This window comes from Dermacentor silvarum, chromosome 5, assembly GCF_013339745.2.
Source record: "Dermacentor silvarum isolate Dsil-2018 chromosome 5, BIME_Dsil_1.4, whole genome shotgun sequence".
NCBI lineage: Eukaryota > Metazoa > Arthropoda > Arachnida > Ixodida > Ixodidae > Dermacentor > Dermacentor silvarum.
The window spans coordinates 133,501,694-133,525,140 of NC_051158.1; the positions used below are offsets into that span (position 1 = coordinate 133,501,694).

Genomic DNA, 23,447 nt, shown 5'->3' on the forward strand with positions numbered 1-23,447 from the left:
CAAGCCGTCAGCCCCCTCGGCGGTATCAGCCAACACTGTTCCGCTACCCAGCAAAATGAGCCAGCAGTCCTCCGTGCCTGCGGGCTCTACGACACCTAGGGCCTCTGCTCGGTCAGAGAAGCCCGAAACACCCGCGAGCGTACGCCAAGAGCGGGCATCCAGCACCTCGGCGGAGGTGATGGATACATCAAGTTCACCGGCGTCCCACATGCCGAAGGATCGGCGCAGCTCTCAAGAGCGCGCCAAGAAAGACAAAACCTGCATTACGGGCCCGGAAAGGGCCTTGTGGGCTAACACAGATGTCCCCTCTTAAACACACAGCACAAAACACTTTCACTATGGATACACAAATACTATATTGGAATGTCAGGGCTCTTCTCCACAACCTCGATGACGTTAAAGAACTCCTACATACACATAATCCAAAATTGCTGTGTGTTAAAGAGACACACCTGAAACACACACAAACACACTTTCTTCGTCAGTACGCCATCTTTCGAAAAGACCGTGACGAAGCTGACAGCTCATGCGGCGGTGTAGCAATCGTTGCAGATAAGTCTGTAGCTTGTCATCACGTAGCCTTACAAACACCCCTTGAGGCAGTGTCAGTTAGGGCAGTTCTCTTCAATAAGTTCGTAACTGTTTGCTCCATATATATTCCCCCAAACTATCACCTCATAAAAACAGATTTCTATAACCTCATTGATCAACTTCCGGAACCCTATCTACTTGTGGGTGATTTTAATGCCCACAACACGTTGTGGGGAGACTCGCGATGTGATGCGAGAGGTCTGCTCATCGAAAATTTCCTTCTGACCTCTGGTGCCTGCCTTTTTAATAAGAAGGAGCCGACATATTACAACGCCCAACATGATTCGTATTCATCGATAGATCTTGCAGTTGGATCAGCTTCTCTTCTGCCTGTCCTTGAATGTAAAGTACTTAACAATCCTTTTGGAAGTGACCACTTCCCTGTAACTCTAAGCTTAATAATGCAGCATGATAACCCTCCCAACATTCCTCGATGGAAATTAGCGTCGGCTGATTAGGAGCATTTTAAAAAATGAACTTATTTACCACGAGATTTTATAAACAATTTTAGTATCGATGATGCTGTCGCATAGTTTACCGCTTTTATTATTGATTCTGCTGAAAAGTGTATCCCACAAACGAATGGTGGTTCACGTAAAAGACGTGTTCCCTGGTGGAACGAAGACTGTAGACAGGCGCGAAAAAAAATGTCACAGTTTCGCCCTAAGGGCGAAGCAATGAATGCGATAGCAACACAGCAATGTCATACGAAGTAATGTGAGCGGCTTTGGTAGCAACAACACGCAGAACTGTTGTCGACGCCATCGGCGTTTTGCCCGCGTTAGCTCAAAATGCGTGCGGCGTTGGTGACTGTTGCTGGAGCCTCTCATATAAAAATGTCATACGAAGTAATGTGAGCGGCTTTGGTAGCAACAACACGCAGAACTGTTGTCGACGCCATCGGCGTTTTGCCCGCGTTAGCTCAAAATGCGTGCGGCGTTGGTGACTGTTGCTGGAGCCTCTCATATAAATAGGCACTTGGTGCCGCAGCTAAACGTCGCGTCCCTTCCTTCCCCCTCCCCCACGGCCTCTCGCGCGTCTGAAGAAGGCGCGTTTGCTCTACATATATGGTGATTGTAAAGGAGAAACGAGACGCCTAATTCTGCAGCCCTTAAGCGAGCAAGGCGCAGAACGCGCGTTTGTTCTCCGCCATGCGTTCACTCCCCGTGAAAGACGCGCCCCTCGCGCCCTTTCACTCGCACATACAGCGTTCGGCGCGCGGCGACGATTTCATCTCCAAATGACGTCATACGGAACCTCACGGCGACGGCGACGGCGACGGCGACGGCGACGGCGACGCCGACGGCAGAAATCTGCTTTTGAGTGTCCATATAATTGCTATCGCAATAAAAGGCAAAATAAGGCATGGGGCATATTGCGTAGATCTCCAAATGCTGAAATTCTCATTCAATTTAAACAGATTAAATCGCAGGGAAGGCGGATACGACGTCAGGCAAAGAGAGAAAGCTGGGTGAGGTTTCTCTCGGGTATAAATTCCTACACACAGGAGGCAAAAGTGTGGAATGGCTTAAGAAAGCTAAAGGGGCAACAAATTCATCCGTTGCCTCTGGTTAATGACCAGAGGAATACCTTGCAGGACCAGGCAGACTGTCTTGGGGAGCACTTTGAGCATGTGTCAAGCTCAATCCATTATTCGGAATCCTTCCTTAAATACAAACAGATAGAAGAATGTAAGCCATTTGTACGCAAATGCCGACAGAACGAACCGTATAACCGTCCTTTCAGTATTACCGAGTTGAGAGCTGCCTTGATCGCATGTAAGAGTTCTGCACGGGGACCTGACATAGTCGTGTATGACATGATTAAGAACATGCACACTGATACACAACTAACACTACTGGCACTTCTCAACACTATTTGGGCTGCCGGATATCTTCCATCCTCATGGAAAGAAGCGATTGTGGTCCCTGTATTGAAGCAGGGTAAAGATCCTTCCTTGGCGGCAAGTTACCGTCCCATAGCTCTCACAAGTTGCCTGTGGAAGCTATTTAAAAAAATGGTTAATCGACGCCTCATACATTTCCTTGAACTGAACAAAATGCTTGATACCTATCAGTGTGGCTTTAGAGAAGGGCGATCCACAACTGATCATCTTGTGCGCATTGAAGGAAATATTCGGGACGCATTTGTACATAAACAGTTTTTCCTATCGATATTCCTCGATATGGAGAAGGCGTACGACACAACGTGGCGTTACGGAATCTTGAGAGACTTGTCGCGAATGGGCATCCATGGCAATATGCTAAGCCTAATAGAAAGCTATTTGTCTAATCGTACCTTCCGCGTCAAAATCGCCAATGTATTGTCACGTCCATTTATACAGGAAAATGGTGTACCCCAGGGAGGCGTGCTCAGCTGCACACTCTTTGTCGTTAAGATGAACACACTCCGCCCTTCATTTCCACCAGCAATTTTTATTCCGTCTACGTGGACGACATACAAATAGGCTTCAAGTGTTGTAACCTCGCAGTGTGCGAGAGACAGGTACAGCAGGGCTTGAACAAGATATCCAAGTTGGCAGATGAAAACGGGTTTAAAGTTAACCCCCACAAAAGTTGTGTTCTTTTCACGAGAAACAGAGGCCTGATAACAGATCCATGTGTAGAACTGTATGGACAGCAAATACCTGTGAACAAAGAACACAAGTTTTTAGGCATAATACTTGACTCTAAGCTTACCTTCATTCCCCAGATAAAGTATCTCAAGGCAAAATGCCTAAAAACCATGAACCTAATGAAGATTATATCTCACACAACATGGGGCAGCGACGGGAAGTGTCTACTGAACCTTTATAAGAGTCTGATTCGTTCGCGACTAGATTATGGGGCTGTAGTGTATCACTCTGCCGCCCCAAGCGCACTAAAGATGCTAGATCCCGTTCACCATCTAGGTATCCGCCTGGCCACCGGCGCTTTCAGAACAACCCCTATTGAAAGCTTATACGTAGAATCGAATGAATGGTCACTCCATCTGCAGAGATCATACATCAGCTTCACGTATTTCCTCAAAGTCCACTCTAATCATGAACATCCGTGTTATAAAACTGTTAACGATTTGTTATGTACTACACTTTTTCATAACCGACCCTCTATGAGACGTCCTTTCTCACTGCGTGTGAGAGAACTTAGCGAAGAAATGGATGTCCCACTTCTCGAACACTGTCTAATGCCTCCAGGTAAGCTGTTACCGCCCTGGGAGTGGCAGGTGATAGAATGTGATATATCCTTTGTAGAGGTCACAAAGCACGCTCCTGAACTCGAAATCGCAATGCATTTCCGTGAACTCCAATCAAAATACTCTTGCTCTGAATTCTACACCGACGCGTCAAAGTCACATGCTGGCGTATCTTACGCGGCTGTCAGTCCATCTTTCTCTGAATCAGATGTATTGAACCCATATACAAGTATCTTCTCTGCAGAAGCCTATGCAGTACTGTGTGTGGTTAAACACATTAAGAAATTAAAACTACAGAAGGCAATAATATTCACGGACTCCTTAAGTGTCGTAAAGGCACTAATGTCTTTAAGGAAACACAAAAATCCTGTTTTTATTGAACTTTACTCATATTTGTGCAATGTCTACTCATCTGGTAGACATGTGACAATATGCTGGGTTCCTGGTCATAGATCCATCGAGGGTAATGTGCTAGCAGACCAAATGGCCACATCAATTACATCTCAAGCCACCAATCTTAGCAGTACTATTGCCGCCACAGATCTCAAGCCTTTTTTTGCGAACGAGACTGCGAAGCCACTTTCAACGCATGTGGGACAGTGAAACAAATAATAAGCTCCACTTGATTAAGCCACAGTTAGATTTCTGGCCCTGTACAACTAAAACACTACGAACTGATATCCTATTCTGCCGTCCCAGAATAGGACACACATATGGAACTCACAATTTTCTGTTGACTGGTAACGAGCCTCCAACCTCTGGTCGATGTGGTGAGAGGCTGACCGTCCTCCATGTCCTCCTGGAGTGCCGGGAAGCCGAAACAGAGAGAAGGAAACATTTTCCTCTTGCATACCGCTACCATATCCCTCTCCATCACAGTATGTTTCTTGGCAAAGAACCGCTTTTTAATACCAAAGCAGTCTTAGGTTTCTTGAATGACGTGGTACTACATGTAATTAGCCCTAGATATTCGTAGCACATCCTCCCGCCAGAGGATGCTGTTGCGATAGTGTTTAGTATAGCACATGCCTCCAGGCCTTTATGTTGAAGGGCTCTGTTGATGAAATAATGCTTCATGCCAATTTTCGCATCGGGCATATTTTGCAAATAGTAACATTTATGTGCAATGAATATTTAATTCTCATAGCACACGCCATTAATTATTCCCATAATCTTATTACCTGTAGATATTATGCACTTTACAGCGACTATTTTAGGCCCCTTTACAGCCACGTCATTACCACCACCCGTAATCGATCGCTTCAATTTAAACTCATCAACACTGGCCTGGCGCTGTTTGACCATTATTGGCCCTTGCGCCATTACACCCCATATATCATCATTATCATCAAAAAAATTCAGCACCATATAGACAATCCAGGGCGTCCTCTATACGCGGTAGAGGGTAGACATCTTTTCGTGTAATCTTGTTAAGGCGATAATAGTCCACACAGAAACGAATCGAGCCATCTTTTTTCTTAACTAGTACCACGGGAGACGACCAAGGACTACAGGAAGGTCTGATAACACCACGTTTAAGCATGTCCGCAACTTGCTCAGTAATGACACGACGCTCGGTGGGTGACACGCGGTACGGTGGCTGGCGTAATGGTGCGTGTCGTCCCGTATCAATGTGGTGAGAAACGGTACTTGTGCGGCCTAATGACACTTGGTTCAACTCAAAAGAGGCACGAAAGTCAGTTAAAAGGGTAAGTTGGCACTCACGTTGTGTCGGGTCGAGGTCATCGGCAATAGAGCGACAAAAAAAAACATCCGGTCGGATCCGGTCAGATGGCACATGGGGCGTCAGTGCTGTTATGTTAGTTGTAGCCTGGTCGCCGGCAGCGGGGAAAGACACAATAATGTCCGCGTCCACAGTCTGGATGGTGCCAATAGTCTCGCCGCAGCGCAAAGCCAAAGTGTGTGAATTTGGGTTAGAAACCAGTATTTCTGCAGCACCATCGTGAACCGTGAGGAGGGCGAAAGGCAACGGTATGGGGTGGTGGCGACTGACATTCTGCCAACATCGGGAACTTGCAAGTCGTGAGATGGCAAATCGCACAGAACGGAGAACTGAACCTCAGCACGTGCACAGTCAATGAGGGAATGATGGCGCGACAGAAAATCGCAGCCGAGAATCACATCGTGGGAGCACAGGTTAGCACAAAGAATTCAATAGAGTACAAAATGTCTCGAATCAGCACCCTGGCAGTGCACATAGCGACTGGCTGAACTTGTTGAGCAGTGACTGTTCTAAGCGATAGTACCGAAGGCGTCATGGTTACTTTCCGTAATAAACGGCAAAACTTTTCACTAATCACGGATAAAGCAGCACCTGTATCGATGAGCGCAAAAGATTTGATGCCATTCACTGACACTTCAATAACATTAGCGGGGGAGAAACGAAGATCTCGATGTTCCGACGACGACGCAGTTCGTGCCTCAGGAACTGCGGAAATCATTTTTCCGTCTCAGTAGTACGGGCACTGGGCCGACGACGCATAGGTGAAAGGGAGCGGCGGCGAGGGGAAGGCGAGCGACGAGTACCATAGGGCTGGTACTCCGGAGCTGGTACGTCATCAGCAAGGTAGACTTCGGTGGCGGCTGTTATGGTATATGACATGGTCGGAATCCGTAGCTGGGGGCTCGCGCGGTGACCATGAAGGCCGGGAAACGCCGGCGGCAGAAGCGCGCTACAAGTCCCGGAGTGCCGCAGGCGTAGCATATGGGGCGGTCATCAGCAGTGTGCCAAGGATTTGTATCCTGCTGTTCTGCACCGAAGAAGTGAGCCGCCGGCTGCCGAGGCAAAAGCGGAGGAGAGAACAGCGGCGGGCGAGGCGCTGAAGGCGGAGGAAAGAACAGGCGAGGAACCCGCGCAGCCGCCTCAGCATCAATGCGATTTTTGAGGGCCGTTTTACATGGTGCGATTTCAACAATGCGACTGATGCGATGCCCAGAGTTGCTTTTTGCTAGATTTTGTCGTGCACGCCGCATAAATTCTTTTAATGTATTGAAAAAGACATGCACGTTATAACATAGTTGACCTCTCTTTATTAGGACCAAGTAGTACGTGGGTTTTGTAATTTAAAAACGCTTCAAAGTTTAATTTGTTTTGGAGTGCGCAACAGCGGTTTATGAAGTTCAATACTAGGTGAAAATGGCGGACGTAAACAGCTGTTCGCAGGTGGTCATTCAGCTGTGTAGCGCTGTGTGCTGTCGCGTGCCTGTTTTATACCCGTGTCGTTCTTCCTGCGGTACAATAAATTACAAGAGGACCTATCAACAAGCCCCTATAGTCGTTGTCATCGCATATGCAGTATTCGGAATTCGGCTGCAGCGAAGTCGTCATGTCAACGCAGAGACCCTCGCGCTACCCGTGCTTCACGTCAGCTTCTGAAAAAAAGATGTGTGTGTATTGCTCGTGATTGCGCATAAGCGCTTCCTGCTCCTAGTAATATTCTTGCACCAAACTTAGCAGGAAGCACCAACCCAAAAGCTCACGTCTGCCCCTGAAGGAAGCCGCAAATGATCTGTCTGTAATTACTGAACGTGCAGTGGAATTTGTGTTGTGAACGTTAATCTTAGCGCCAGCCTGATGCGTCCGTCTCGGCGCGTGTGCTGTAGTTATTCGTACAAGTGCTCTCTGAATATTTCGAAAGGCGTAAAAGCCAACACCACATTTTTTTAGGAGCTGCAGTCACTTGTGTACGTACTATCATATCATTCTGACAGACATGGGCGTCGTCTGCTTTCTCGTCCTGTTTCTCGCGCTTAGTGTGCTGTGAATCTGAATCAAGAAACTTAAGTCAATATGCTGCAGTACGTAGCGCCGCCGCGTAGCCCAACGGCTAACATTAAAATGCCTTGTTAGGAGTACGTTTGTTTGTTTAATAACAAAATCGAACGCTAAAATTTTGTATTCATGGTGGCAAGTGTAAGGTAAGAAGCTATCGAAACTATCCGCTACTAGCATACGTGTGCTTCTACCTGCTTCAGCACATCTTAAAAGTGAGGCTGAAAACCCCAGATAACCACAAACATATGCAACTGGAGCACCTTCTATGGTTCCTTTCCTGGAAATGAAAGCCAGCATCTCAGTCTGTTAAGCTAGTCATGTACATACCCTATATTAGACCAATGTTAAAGAATGCTAATTGGAGCCATTTCAAACTAGATATGACGAAAATAAGAAAGTGCAAGGAAAGCGTCAAGGTACAGTCTAGTCTGGTATTCCCAAAGCGATTGTATTAGCAAAACTTTATGCCTCGCTGAATTGCCTGCGTTAACCCAATGCTGAACACAGGGGAAGCTGACTCCCTTTCTTGCTGTTTAAAAGCTGCTCGAATGTCAATAATAGACTAATATGTGTTCTGAGGGAATGTGAGGGGCACTGACAATATCTCTAAGCTTTTGTATGAGCTTTGACCTTGAACGAGCGTGGAATAAAAATATTTACCTTTGCAAGCCTCAGAATCCAAACATTCTCAAAATTTTGAGGAGCCACAATAAATTTTTGAGATATCGACAGTAAACAGTGTGCTGAAGTACAAGTACCCACTGAACACACTTGGTTGGCATGGTTGCGTGGCTAGCTGCGAATGCAAAAGCGTCCATAGCTGCTACCTCGAGGTAACTGCTAGGTTGCACTTGTGTTTCTCCTATAGCCCATGTACCTGCCAAGGGGAATGGTTATACGTAGTCCTATTGCAGCATTGGCCTGTGCTTTTTCTTTTTTTTTCAGTACGTGGTGGCTAGCTGATTCCGTCTGTTTATGTATTTATCATTTGTGTGCATCTTATGTGCATGTGTTTATATCATGTCCTGATTTGTTATACGTGCCGTGATGCAAGCATCTTTTTTAATATATTGTACCACAGTGATTTATTCACCTTTGTGTTGAAATGTACAAAATGTGGCCACCCAGTAATGGCCAGGACAGCCAGCAGGATTGGCAAAAAATGTGATGCAGTTCCAATGCACTTGCTTGAATCGACATGAGGCGAAGCTTTCACGCAATGGTCAGTTAAACTCTAGAAAACTAACTGCAGTGTGTACAGTTGTCCTTATTTCACCCGATGCAACACGTACTCATATGCAATGTTTGCTATTCACTGCACAGGTCACATAATGTAATGTATACATAGCACGGTGAACTCACTCAAACGTCGGCTCACTAAGACTTCGAACTAACCATAAGTGTGAGTTTGTGTGAGCCTGACTGAGTAGAATTTTGGTGAATAAGAGTAAGAGCAAGCTCGGTTGAGTAAACTTTTAGTGAATATTGTCATGCGGTAGTCAGGACAAGCTCATCTGAGTATAATTTTAGTGAATATGAGTCAAAGCAACCTCGGCAAGTAGATTTCTGGTGAATATGACTCAGTGCAAGCTCGCCTGAGTAGCATTTTGATGAATATAAGTTAGAGCAAGCTCAGTTGAGTAGAATTTTGGTGAATATGAGTCAGAGCAAGCTCGGCTAAGTAGATTTTTGGTGAATATGACTCGGTGCAAGCTTACCTCAGTAGAATATTTGTGAATATTAGTTAGATCAATCTCAGTCGAGTATTATTTTGGTGCATATGAGTTGGAGCAAGCTCAAATAAGTGCAATTTTGGTGAATATGACTCTGAGAAAGCTCGACTCAGTAATGATGGGATGTGGTTATACGAGTTTATGCAGTAATACATGTAAGTGCAGACTCATTAGCAACATTGCCTCCATCTTGATGGGCAATATCTATGTCTCGTGATGAGTCTGCACACTTTATGAGCTGTGGACATGCAAGACCCACCCACACTTGAAAAGATGCTATCATTCACACGAAGGAATGCAACCGGCTGACTTCACTCACAATTTTGATCTGCTTTTGTTTAATGAGTTGTCTACTGCTTATAAAAACAAGGTGTTTGCCTGCTTTTCGCATTATTGCATCTGTTTTACAGGAAGTAAAGACACAGAAGCAAGAAAAGGCAAGGATGTTTATGGCGAAGTAGATTCTTAGAGTACTGCGATATGTTACAACCAGCATAAACAAAAGTAATTCGATGCACTGAAGTAAGCGAAATATGCAATTACCTTTTAATCTGAGGTTTAATACAGATGCAGTAACGATACAAAGTCTGCAACACACTGAAGGTTTATTGGTTTTTGTGCAGGAGAAAAATGATACATCAGACAAATGAGAAAAAAAAGCTCTTTAAATATTGCTTCGAAAACAAATTGACAATACTGTTTATTCCAAATCAAAGCGTTAAATATGCTATTCTAGACCATTCATCACGATATATACTTTGCACGGTCGCTTTGCGAGCTTGATAAGCAGTCGCGTCTCGCAGCGGAAGTAACAGAACCTTGAAATGAGATAATTCATTGGGCAAAATGCGCATGAAAGCCCAATCCAACCGACTGCAACTAAATGGTCGAGCGTATAGCGTGACCTATTGACCGTAGCATTTGCCCGTAGTTGCATATTCCTTAAATCGTTCCGTCCGTAAAAGCATATCGCGTTAAAACTGTGGCGTTTTGGTATATCGCGAGTTGTCTCTACAACCAGATAATTAGGACGACATCCGAAGGCCATGCCTTCCCGTGAGGGACACCTCGTAGTATTTACCAACTCGCAGCGCCTGTGAGTAACGGTAAATCACGCAAAAGTACGTACTATCAGCACGCGAAGCCAACCTAAAAACGGCGTCGCGTTATTAGCAACGTAGCCTGTCAACAAACGCATAGAAATCACAGAACCGAATCCGGCCTACGAGTTTTTATCTGCACTGTTCGCGTGGCGGTGCTGATGGTACGTAGCGATTGCGCCATCCACGGCTCCACTCAATTATTTCCACTGTTCGAGGCTTGTTGAGCCAACATTTATAGACAAAAAAGTATCTATAAACGCTGTGTTGAGCAACCGACGCCATTTTCCAAGACAGACAGCGAAATAGCTCTCGGCGCAATTTCGACGGAAAATCACAGCGATCGCTGCGACGTTGCGACACTGCGATCAACCAGTTGGTCGCAGCCGAAAATCGCAGAATCGGCCCTGCGACTGCGATTTTCGTCGCATGCGACGGAAATCGCACTTTCGCTGCCACGAGAATCGCACCATGTGACACGGACTTGAGACAGAGATGGAACAGCTTCGGTCACTTGCTCTTGAATCATCCATCAGATAGCTGGAGCCAAAGAGTGAGAAGGCTTCGCCGTGGTCGGCAAAATGGAGACCTGTCGCGCAACCTCATCCCGCACAAATTACTTTATCTGCGTCAGCAAAGTTGTCTGGTTGTCGCCAATAACCAATGCTGCTAGCGAATCTTCCGTGGGTGGTGGGCGTCGACCTAATATGCGTTGTTTCCGTAGCTGGTCAAACTAAAGTATTATTGCGCAACAAAAAGACATGGACGAGATTAGCAACTTGCCCGGAATGCTGCTCTCATTAAGCTCGTCAAAACTGCGGCACAAATTGATAACGTCGGCTATGGTACGCGGATCCTTCGCTAACAACATTTGAAAGGCGTCCTCATCAATGCTTTTCATAGTGTGTTTTATCTTGTCCTGTTCTGTCATTGACGAATTCATCCGCCTACACAGGTCAATGACATCTTGGATGTAGCTGGTGAACGTTTCACCGTAATGTTGTGCGTGCCCACGTAGGCGTTGTTCAGCGCGAAGCTTGCGCCCAGCGGGGCGCCCGAACACTTCTGCAAAACTGCTCTTGAATGCAGTCCATGTGGTGAAATCGTGTTCGTGGTTTCGGAACCAGAGGTTCGCGACGCCGGTTAAGTAAAACAACACGTTGTGCAACTTGGTGGCGTCGTCTTGCTTATTGTGCCGGCTTACCAGCTCGTACGATGACAACCAATCCTCCTCGCCATGATCGTCGGTGCTGCTAAAGATGGCAGGATCACGCTGGCGCAACACACCAGAAACGAAGACCGCTGGAGGCTGAGGTGCATCTTCCTGGGTGGTGTCGTCAGGCATGGTCACAGCAGTGGGTAGCGTCCGGCTTCGGAGTTCCAGTTTTCGAGGTTACGCGGCACTTCCACCAAATGAAAGGGGGATTTATTGAAGCTCGTCCGACGGATCGCAAGTGGCTTTTTATGCACAGTCGTAGCTCTTGGCATCAGCAGCTAGAGCTCGGGTCTCGTGACGACGCGATGGCAGTGCCCACGGCGCCTACATGCATATTCCCCACTACATATAACTTAATTTCTTCACAAGCACACGTGCACAGAGGGGGGGGGGGGGGGGGGGGGGCTCATATGTCTGTGATATGCATGTATAGAGTCTGCTCACACTACTGATATTTTTTATCGAACACGTCACGTAGAGGAAATGTGACGCTTGCCCCTCCCCCCCTCCCCCCCTCCCCAGTCGGATTGGTGAACCCCGCCCGAAAAAAAGTTCCGGCTATGCCCCTGGTGACCGCTTTCAATACTTGATCAGATTCCCATCAGCGGCAATCACTTGCGCCACACGGAGTGGCATCGATTCGCATAGTGCGGCCGCGATCTCTGTGCGTGCACGAAGCACATCCCACTCCTCACACACTGCAGTCCACAGGGTGTCTTTTGTCACACTTCCTAGGTTCCACGACGCAAGTCGGCGTTGGACGAGACCCCAGATATTGTAGCGTTAGCTACACTGGCCTAGCCAAGCCTGTTTCGCGCGGCACATCAAGAGCCGTGCTGCGCATGCGCAAGGATCAGTGATGTCACGCGGCTTGCGCACCGGAGCCACCGGAGCCGGCACCTCTCGCGCACTCCGCCGCCGCCGCGCGCGACTCACCGCCGCCGGTCTGCGCATTCCAGAGGAGTGACGTCGTAGCCGTGGTAGACGCACTGGCGCCGGCGCGCGCTCGCTGTGCAGTTGCCGTCTGACACTGCGCTGGAGCCGCTGCGCTTCTAACTGGCGTTTGCCAGTGTGGTATAGCCATGGAGAAGGAGAGCGCAAATGCTGCTCAACAGCACAGAAGAACGGAGAAGCTTGACTCATCGGATCCCGAAGTAGTTGCCTGGCAATTAGTGATTGAGCGTAGGAGACAACCAGGAAAGCTAAGAATAATCAGATGAACTTTTGCTAACGCTACGTATATCCTGGCATAGCCGAGCTAAGCCACTGCAACTTTTTTTTCGATGGGATTAAGGTCCGCTCCGACAGGTGGCCACTCCAGCGTGCGAACTCCATGGTCATCAAGCAAGGATTTCACATTGCGAGCAGTATGAATAGGGCTCCTGTCATGTTGAAGCAGGTAGAATCCATCCTTGAACGGGCCATCCAGAAGATATGGAAACAATTCCCGCTCAATAATTGAACAGTATGCCGAAGCCGTGAACTTGCCGTCGATGAGGATCAGTGGACCGAGTCCTCTGCTCATGGCGGCCCACTCACTCACGGCGCATCGTCCGCTGGCAAAAATCCTCTGCGTGAATAACGCTGAAAACCTGATGAGGGAAGAAAATGACAAAAAGAACAAAGACATCTTTTTTTACAGGAACAATGGCATGGTGGTCAATGTTTTCCTAGGCGATGCTGTTTACCTTGCAGCTATAACAATGTTGGAGTGAGGCGAGGTCACCACGAACGGCGTGAAAAGTTCAAAATCTAGGTAACGTGCCTTCGATTCATTCCATAAGAAACCTCTCGAAAACAACTGCAATTCCTCTAGAATACTGGGGGACCATATACGAAAATAAAATGCACACGGAGGCTTCGGTGCTGAAGTTTTGACGAGAGGCGCTCACGAAGAAACGTTGACTAAAAGCAAAGGAGGTGCAGGTAATCTTCATTCTATAACTATTTAAAATAATTACATTCCGGGGTTTCATGTACTAAAACGACAATGCTATTATCAGTCGCGCGGTAGTGGGCGACTCAGGATAAAGTTTGACCGCCTAGAGTTCTTCAACGTGCAAGTAAATCTAAGTACGAGTTCTATAGCAATAATTGCAATAGTAATAGCACTCTATAAAATGGAAACAAACTGCAAATTTTCTTACCTACAGATCATTGGGCGCCAAAGTCGCCGTTTTTGTCCCAGCGGCTCGTGAATGTATATTCATCGCTGAACACGACTTCTTCCCATTCAGCTGACGTCCATGTTTGCACAGCCCGCGCAAACTGTAGTCGCAGGGTCCTCTGCCTATCCGTGAGGTGGGGCTTCTGCGCCGCGACGCAGTTCATAAGCCCTGCTTCAACCAATCTTCTGCGGATTGTCCAAACGGAGGTGTTCAGTTGCAGGGAGTCTCTTATGCCTTTTGCTGTTATACATGGATCAGCAACTACAGTGGCAATAATTAGTCTGTCGACCTCATCTTCCGTACACCTAGGCCTTCCGCTACGCTCTATATCTGTGATTCGCCTGTCTTTGCGATATGCTTGGATGACACGGCTCACCACATTTCTTGACCTTTCAAGGAGCCGGCAGATGACCCGTTGCGAAAAGCCTTGGATGCTTAAATCAACTATGCGCCTTCTCTCATCGAGTGGAATCCGTGGCGACATTCTTGAAGAAGACAAAACGGCGTCTTGAAGCGCTCATTCTCTTTCTACAAACGAGATTGTCCAATAGCTATAGGTAGCCTATGCAGGTGATAAGCTCTGCCATAATCACATCTGTTCCCAGCTATCGCTTTTCATTACTGCACACAAAAGACTACGAAGCCAAACATAAAATTACAAATCGAACACTACTGCGGCTGCGTCGAAGGCACACGGGCAAGTAGCGAGTGTCCAATCTGCCGGGTTGACCAATGCAATGCATAGTTTATTGGGAAGAATAAAGAGTCACCGGGACTCAGCTGCGGGGCTGTGAAACTCCAGACACGCTTTGTGCCGCAACACAGAATGTCGGAATGTATTCAGTCCAACTAAGGAGTTTTTACAATTTGTTTTGTTTTTAGTTTTTACATGGGACTTAATTTAATCGAGCACTTCGAATTGAATTGTGTTTACATGGAATTTGGTACGCTATGTGACAGAACAAGGCAAGCGAAAACACAATGATGCTTGTAAACCTCTCTGAATGGTTCAATAGGAGAGGTCTCAACGATTCAATGCGGTAAATAAAGCCACTCCGTGTGAAACACGTGAATGCCGCTGACGGACATCTGACCATTTATTGAAAGCGCTAAACCGCCTAGCATCTCCATCATCCACTTTTTTCAGAGCACATCTCTTAATTAGGCGCCCGTTCCTGCGGCCAGCGTCGGCGTTTTCCGGCGTCGTAACCGAACGAACGAGCGAAGTATAAAAGAGCGAACGCGGCTCCGCAGCGCGGTAATGAAAGACGCGAGGAGGAAAGCGCGGGAGGCTACGGTGATAAAGTTATGGGCAGAGTAGCGCGCGTCGTCTGGGAGGTTACTCGGCGACAGGAGGTCTGAATCGAATCCACACGTCACCCACGCGTCACCCACGCGCTGGCTCTCGCGATCTCCAAATTATGTGAGGCAGTCGCGCCACACTTCGATCGTTTGAAACGTGCCGTATGAGGCAGATTGTCCCCGCTATCCGATATATCGCGAAATGAGAACACGTATAGAGGTGCGGTCAAAATTTGCATTAAGGATTATCGTAAGCGTCGGTGATTTTTTTTTTTTCATTTACTGTTTCTGAGAACAAATCTGCGATGATTCCCCGTTCTCTTCCCTGGCTCTTCTGTATAGCTGCTCGATATTTCGTGGTTTCACGCATGTGTCTGGGCACATGATATTTGGACTAAGTACCACAAATAATTGCATCATTCTTAAGTTTCCGGAAGTGGAGCGCAAGAAGACATAGCTGCTTTCTGACCTTATCACAAAACTCGATTCAGATAAAGTGACTCAAAGCATGTTTTTCGCGCCGCGGAGCGTCAAGAAGCAAGGCGCACAGAGTGGCGCGCTCCGAGCGCTGCCACTGCAATTGAAGTGTTTTCGTCACGCTATGACGACATCAGCACTCGGGCGATTCGACGGCGACCAAGGTCGACGGCCACCTTGTGCTCTCTCACGCGGTCCGGTGTGCGCGCGGTTGAAGCGAGCGAACGAGCAGGCGAGCAGGTAAGAAAGGACGCGCGTGCGCAGTACTTTCTCTCGAACTTCGGCGCGCAGCCATCAGAAGGCGCAGTCATGCAGTTTAGTCGCCGCTCCCGTGGTCTCTAATATTTTGCACTCGACTGTACCTTGCCTAGTGATCTCATTAGCTCACGCAAATGTACGCATGATCGGCTCAGTTGCACCCTGTGCGCAGGTTCACTGCGTGCTGTCTCTACAGAACAGCGTTGATGCTGTGTGGTTGTAGACGATACTGCTATCATTCAGGGCACGCGGTGTGTTCAGGAGGAGTAGCGCACTGGTTCCGCTGCCCGATAAAAGCACTGCAGTTTTTACCGCACCTTCAATGACTGCTGTTGCTTCTGCAGCCTGATTGCTTTCAGGGACATTTTGCAAGGCAGAAGTACCCACCGGGGTTGCTCAGTGGCTATGGTGTTGGGCTGCTGAGCATAGGGTCGCGGGATCGAATCCTGGCCACGGCGGCCGCATTTCGATGGGGCGAAATGCGAAAACACCCGTGTACTTAGATTTAGGTGCACGTTAAACAACCCCAGGTGGTCTAAATTTCCGGAGCCCCCCACTACGGCGTGCCTCATAATCAGATCGTGGTTTTGGCACGTAACACCCCATAATTTAATTTCTTAAAGGCAAAAGTGCTGGCACCCTATAGCGTAAAACATATCCAATCTGTTTTTATTCTGATCTCCTCACGTCAAATTTACGTAACCGCCAGCGCAGGTATCGGGCGGCTACCAGCTGCGTCGTTTGAACAGCCCAATCAAACGTTTTCCTCATTTAGAGGAGCCCACTTTTCTTCGCTTTCAAAGAAAATAGCATAGCATATTTTTACAGGTATTTCTTATTGGCTGACAAGAGGTCAGGAGTGCACGGATGTGAACATGGCTTCGATGCTTTCGAGCTAGGGCCCTGAAAGTAGGGCAATACCTGGTGAGGAGGGTGATGCCGGCGTCTAGGATTAGCCAGCTTCCCCTTGCTTAGCTTAAGTAACTGCTCGAAAATTGAGGCGACGTGCAACGGAAGGCTCAAAATGCCGCTGAAACGGATCCTCAGCGAAGAAGAGTTGGCAGAGCGGTGTCTTAAACGGGCCGAAAGGGTTCAACAACGTTTTACTACCACGCAAAAAGACTTTTTATATGCGAATTCATTTTCCCCAGCATGTCCGAGTAGGCAGTGCGAGAGCAACCGGTGGGCGGACATCTTCGATTCCTTTCGCTACGTGGGTCTCCAGCTATTCCCACAAAATTAGTTTTCTTCGGCAAGTGAATGCATCTTTATAGCATGTAGGTCACTTTGACGTGGTGAGCTTTCGCGGTTTTGTGACGTCGCGTAATAGACAGCCGAAGTGGGCGCTGTCCGAAAGCTTTTGACCAATCATGGAGCGCAGATTGCAGAAACGGAATAGAAAAGTTTGCAATAGCTTTACGTTATAGCGTCTCTGATGGCAACAAATCAATGAAATAAGAAGGACAGCCGACGTTTTTTTCGTGGTGCTTGGCTAATGATAAGTGGCATCGCGAACTTGTGTAGTTGTAGGCTCCCTCGAAAGTGTTTAGACGGCATTACATCTGTATAAAAGTAATAGTTCAGCGGGAACCCGCTAGGTGGAGAGAAGTAATTAATTATATTTAATTACATTTGTATTGTGACGGATTTCGTGCGAAAGCGCACGAATACGAAACCATTACAACTTCTGTCCTACATCGTGCGATGAGCTGTCGGGAATACAACTGGGTGGTCCCTTACGCACTGCGCTCTTTTCATGCTGAAAAGTGTAGAGTGGTAGAGGAAGAACCCGTGCTGTAGTTGGCTGCAAAATAGTGACTGGTATACAAACAAACTGAATACATCTATGTAACCAAGTTCACGGACCCATGCTGCAAAAGGAGTGCGTGTGTTGCCGGCCCTTCGCGATGCATGGCGTTGTATCGCTAAGCTCCAAAGAAATGACTTCACCCCGCAACTTCAGAAAGAGTTAGTACCGTCGTTACACACTAGCAATGCAAGTATAGCCACTTGCTAGGAAAGTAGGTTTCTCGCATGTTATCCACACACATCAACCCAAACTCACACGGAAGCTTACGCGAACTCTATTGCCAAGGTATGATGAATAAGCCAATGGGCGCACACTTGAATCAATGCGCCGAAGCATGAGCGACTGCGACTACACGGACGGCACACTTATGTTCGAAGCTGAGTTTTCAGAGAGAAAGCAAGTGGATAATTATAATACATATTTCCTTCAAGCTATTACAAAGTACAGATCATCTACGTTCCAAGCCATGTGCGCAGCAAGAACAAGTCTCTCGTAACTGAGGACACCCGCTAGCGATTAGACAAGAAAATAACGATCAGATATTGATCACACTCAGGACTTCTTTAGAGTGATGACGGGGGGCTGCTTCATGACGGGGGGCTGCTTCAAAGTGATTGCCAAATAAAGAAAGAACAGAAGAACACCAAGCGGAAAACTTGTACAGCTTGGGGATACGTTTCTAGCCCCGGTTCTAGTACAAGCACCGTATACGCTACTCGCGCCGTTTGGACAAGGCGTAATGACCTCAAAAAACTTTTGCATGGCTTCTGAAGCAGTGGTCAAAGCTTGGTGTCGTTCGGCCAGTCACCGTCTTCAATATCCGCCGAAACCGAGGTTTGGTGAGCCGCACCGGGCGTCATGCACACCTATTATAAACGCAGAGACAACGGAGGCAGCTGAGGCAAGCAATGGACGCTTCACCAAGAGATCAAACATGGCGACGCCCACGAGATCGCCTCGAAAAGGGTCTATAGCTTGCATCCGGATGTTACTGCGCACGACATACGTCTGGCATATACAATACTTCGCAAAATGTTTCGCATGTTCTCTGGTACTATCTGCTCGATTGGGCAACCACTTGCTTTCAGAGCAGAACATTCAAGAAGCCTGTGGGGAGAAAGGGTGTCAGCGGGCGCATTGCCATTATTGTTTGGGAGGGCTGGAAAGATAATGAACAATTGGCATGCCTTATCTATGAGACGTTCTTGTTGGAGGAAGACCTTTGCAGCAGGGCACAGTAACGGTTACGAGCCTCCCATCGACAATGCCTGACATGAGCTCGTGTACGCTGCCTCTGCAGTTGTCATTAACTCTGTCTCTCCTGCTTTCCTTCTATTGTCTTACCTGTTGTACTGCCTTGTACGAGGAGTGACCAACCAAAGCTTTCCAGAACGACCTCTCTGCCCTTCTTTAATTACAGACCTTTTAAACTAACTATAGCTGCATTATTTTGTTCTCATCATCTTCATTGTCCTTGTCCTGAAACACATGTAATGAGCAGCTGCTATACGTTTCACGCAGCACATGGCTTAATATGGCTTTTCTTCATTTTGTAGCCGGCCCACTCTACCAAAGCATTTTACTCGGTAAGCTCCATTTCTCTATGTCAAGTCTTGCCATGAAACATAATCTCCAACAAGCACTGGTTTATCTTCATTTTACTGGTTATTTATCATTTGAAATACATTAAACCTTTTTCTTGACTCACGAGAACAGAAATAGTATAACTAAAGCTCTCACAGTTTTCTCTCAAATGACCTATGAATGCTTCCGCAATGAAATTAAAGGTTTTCCAATGCTTCACGCCTTTTTTATCGAGGGGAGGGTGTAGGGGCGAAAATGACTTGAGCACGCAAGAAATCAGGTCTTTAGATCAGTATTTTTATCATTTCACCGCAGGAGAACTTCAGTGGCACATTTTGTCCGCTCTATTCAGCATGAGTAACCCAGACTGCCCAATTTCAAAATGCACTTCAAGAAAATGTGTTCTTATATATGTTTACGTCTTCCTACCCACATTTAGAGCTTCACGTGAATCTGTCTTGTACAGTGATTGCAAGGCATATGTGTTGTATGATTGTTATATGATTTTGTGGATGTTCCCCCACTCTCTTCTGATAAGCCCAATGGACCTTCAAGATATTGCTTCAAATAATTTATTCCCATTTCCCCCGTGCAGTGTGGCAACTCTGACTTTCTTTTGGGTAAACAGCCTCCTTTTTTTCTGGCTTTGAACAATACGCACACACTTCGGAATATGGAGCAATTTCGGGATTATGTTGTACGTATAACGGCGTAGAGTCAGCAATAAAAGTTTATTAACCACCACTGTCTTGCACAAAGTGTAATTTCTTGTCGTATAATCAACGGGTCTAGTTGTGCACATTGATATAGCGCCGTGTTCGAGCCGCGTTCCTGAACTTTGCGATTTGTACGTGCAGCTGAGAAAAACGCACTTCATTCCGTACCCAGTCTTTTAATATTGGCCATCACTTTTACTGATGTGCTTCTAAAATGATTAATTACTCAAAGACGAAAGCAAGAAAATAGAGAACTCAGTGATTCATGCGTACTTCACAACCGCGGAAGCAGGAAAGCTAGCCGTGTTCCGCAACGTGTGAGACTTTTTTACTGAAGGTAACGAAGAGTTGTAAAGAATTTTCGCCCTTACCACGGCGTGGTGCGTCAAGCACTTCTATACCAGCAACCAGGTTGAAAACGTTACGCGCTATTGTCAACGATGTCTAGCTGCTGAAACCTGCGCAGATCTCCTGTCTGCTACATCTATCACAAAAAAAAAAAACAGTCGCCATGATTTCCACGCGAAATTAGATAGTGGTTCTAGTTTTTTTTTGTTCTTTTTTTACGCAGCTAACTATGAAACTCTTCGGTTGAGGAAATGCTATGAAAGTGCTTTCAAAGAGTAACATACCATTCCAGAGTGATTCAGTGGTTGTGTCTGTACCCAGTTGCCTCCTAATAAAGAGAGTTCGTTAGCATTGTTTGAATTCTATTTTTTAGAACGAGGACAAGGCAATCATCCGTGGACTTTTTGACACCTGCCGCCAACTGTCCTGAAGCATTGATACCAGCTCAACGTTCCGTCGTGCCATGAACTAGCGCAATAAATTGTGGTCATATTCAAATCTATGTGTCTTGTCTTTGTGTACATGCAACGGGACTGATACATAGGCAGAACACAATTTATTTGCGCTTAGTCCACCTGGCTTGACTTCTTCTTGTCTGTGCCTGCGTATGTGTGTTCGCGCATGTGTGCATATTTTTGTGCGCGTGGATGTATTTCCGAGTGATCTCTTGAATCGAAGTTCATTAACCGTAAATATCCACCCTGTAACGTGATCTGTGCAGTGTTTGTAACATCAATGTCATTTGCCTCAAAATAGGCCCTCACAGCAAATACAGTCAAATCCGGATATATAGAATCTCAACAGGGTAACAAAAAGATTCGATATATAGGTAATTCGATAAGTAAAATAATAGGCCCTGAGTCAAACGGCGGCTTGCCAACCGGTGCCTCCGAGGGCTCCTAAGTTACTGCACACAACTAGGAAAAAAGCAAGCGCACTTTATTTACCTGCGAACGAATTGCTGGATCAGTTGTATTTCAATGTAAAGTCTAAGTTGATTATCTTCTTTACACTTGCACCGGCCATCGCTTGCGGAAAATCAACTCATGAATAGGCAGTAAGCCCACACGACGACGCCACGAAAATCGGAAAGAAGGAATGTTGACGCTCGAGGTAGCAGGCGGGTTAGCCGAACAGTTCGACGGATCTCAACTGACTGCACGCACGACCCACCTGGCTCGACTGACTGCAGATTCTCTTCTCCACCTCCAAGTGCCAGAAGACCTCAAAGTGCACACACAAGTGCACTTTGAGGTCTTCGGCGTGGTGCCACGTTCGATATATCTAATGTGCGGGTGAATAGGCGTTATACGTGCACCTGCTCTATACATTTGCATGACATTTTCAAGGGGATTTTACAGCTGTTTGATATAGACAATAATTCGTATAAGTGGGTTACATATATCCGGGTTCCACTGTAATCTACAATAGGTTTGTCTCGAAAACGTCTGTAGTATAGCAGTTATACAGTGCTCCAGTACATTTTATTGACTGTCGAAGGTTCAAGTTCTTGTTTCTTTTTCTTTTTTATCATATGGTGTTCAGTAACCGTGCGGGCATTTTCTCCAAGTCCGCTAGGTTTATCTTGAGCACGATACCGATACGGCTGGCAGCTCTCATTTGAGCTGCCCATAAACGGGCGTCCAGGTAAACCTCATCTGGTCCTAGTGAAAAGAACTCTTTTTGGCAACACAAGTCCATGCGATATCACAGTAACACCTGCAGAAGGCAGAATATGAAATATGTAGGCGATGTTGAAGAATCACTGACAAAGACGGGGGAAGCCGATATGATTATCAGCAAATAACGATCATACCACAGTGACACATCGCATTCATGAGCCGCCATTTTATTCCTGTCACGCGAGGTTCTCACTTGATTCTTCCTCCAATGTCACCGCCACCAATTAGCGCAGCCTGCTCAGACTACTTTGCATAATCGGTCCCTCAGCAGGTTCGGCTATTGCAAACAGGCAAGCGTGGTCCGTATAATTTACAACGAGAATATTGTCTCGAAATGAGAGTTGTGTGCAACGACGGCCCATCTGGAAGCGTAGCCCAACTCTGGAAACTTAGTTCGGAGCAATTAGGAGGTTGACAAATGCACACCCGAACCCTTCTTTTAACAAAATCTGACGCAGAGCTTTTCGTGCATTATCCAGTTAGAGCAAATATATTGACCTGTCGGAAATTGACCACATAATCGCAGCTCTGGTCAGTTAGGTGTCTTAAAGCACTCTACGAAACCCTGGTAGGTAGTGGGTTCGAACTGTCATAAGAGTTATCGGCATCGACAGGGCACGCACCGAGAGCATACCTTGAGATGCTCACGGGTGTACGAATGCGCTTGGCGGTGGGATGCCGGCGCAGTGCCTTGGCCAACTTGGTGGCCGTGTTGGTGGCTGGGTTGCTGTCTCAAGTCAGTGCAGTGTCTCAAATGAGAAGTACGGGATGCTTGGAGCCCAGCCCAGCTGAACGACGATAACTTAGGTGTCCACGACAAAAAAAAAAGAAAAAAAGAGAAAAAAACTCACGGGCATGACTTACATCCCGATGTCTACATATTTTTCATTAAAAAAGATACAGAAATGATTAGTAACTTCGCCGACGTGCCACAAGACGCCTAAACAGGTTTTTGCATATTGCACTCTATATTCATCGTACATTCGATGCCAAGGCCTGCAGCTATTGCCTGGTGTTTCTTTTGTTCTATTGAGAGATTACCCAAGTGAACTAATCCGAATGCAAATAATTTTGGGCACTATGTCTTACGTCTTTAAAAAATTCAGAGCCCTTCCGCTACTCTGAAGATGGAAGTCAGCGAAGCTGCGACCATGGTGGCTCTGCTGTAGTCAATATTGTCCACACAATGAGAATGGGCCTATCGTCGCTGGGCATCACCCAACGAGAAATGTCTATCATGAACGTTTCGATCTCTTTCGTAGGCGTTGCAGGGGGACGTACACAGTCGTGATCACCTTACCGTCAAAGCGTTTTATTAAAGACGGCTACTCCAATCGCGGCGCACGGTCGCCAGCGTGACCTACGTAACGTAATGAAGAAGGAACCGTAAGATCCGGTGACAACTGCGGTATAATGCACCCTTTTTTTACAATCCTATGTTTGAAAACGCCGCCAACTCGGCGTTTTCATA

General features: G+C 46.8%; 1 protein-coding gene across 1 annotated transcript in view; it reads left to right on the forward strand.

The window, feature by feature from the left end:
• Positions 1-20,786, forward strand: part of LOC125946016 (uncharacterized) — a 62,597-nt gene extending 41,811 nt beyond the window's left edge. The window contains exons 4-5 of the mRNA XM_049668493.1: positions 19,203-19,232; positions 20,668-20,786. Of these exons, the coding sequence (XP_049524450.1) occupies positions 19,203-19,232; positions 20,668-20,724 (87 nt within the window). The 3' untranslated portion in view covers positions 20,725-20,786. The remainder of the gene's footprint in view (positions 1-19,202; positions 19,233-20,667) is intronic.
• The last annotated feature ends 2,661 nt before the right edge of the window (positions 20,787-23,447 follow it).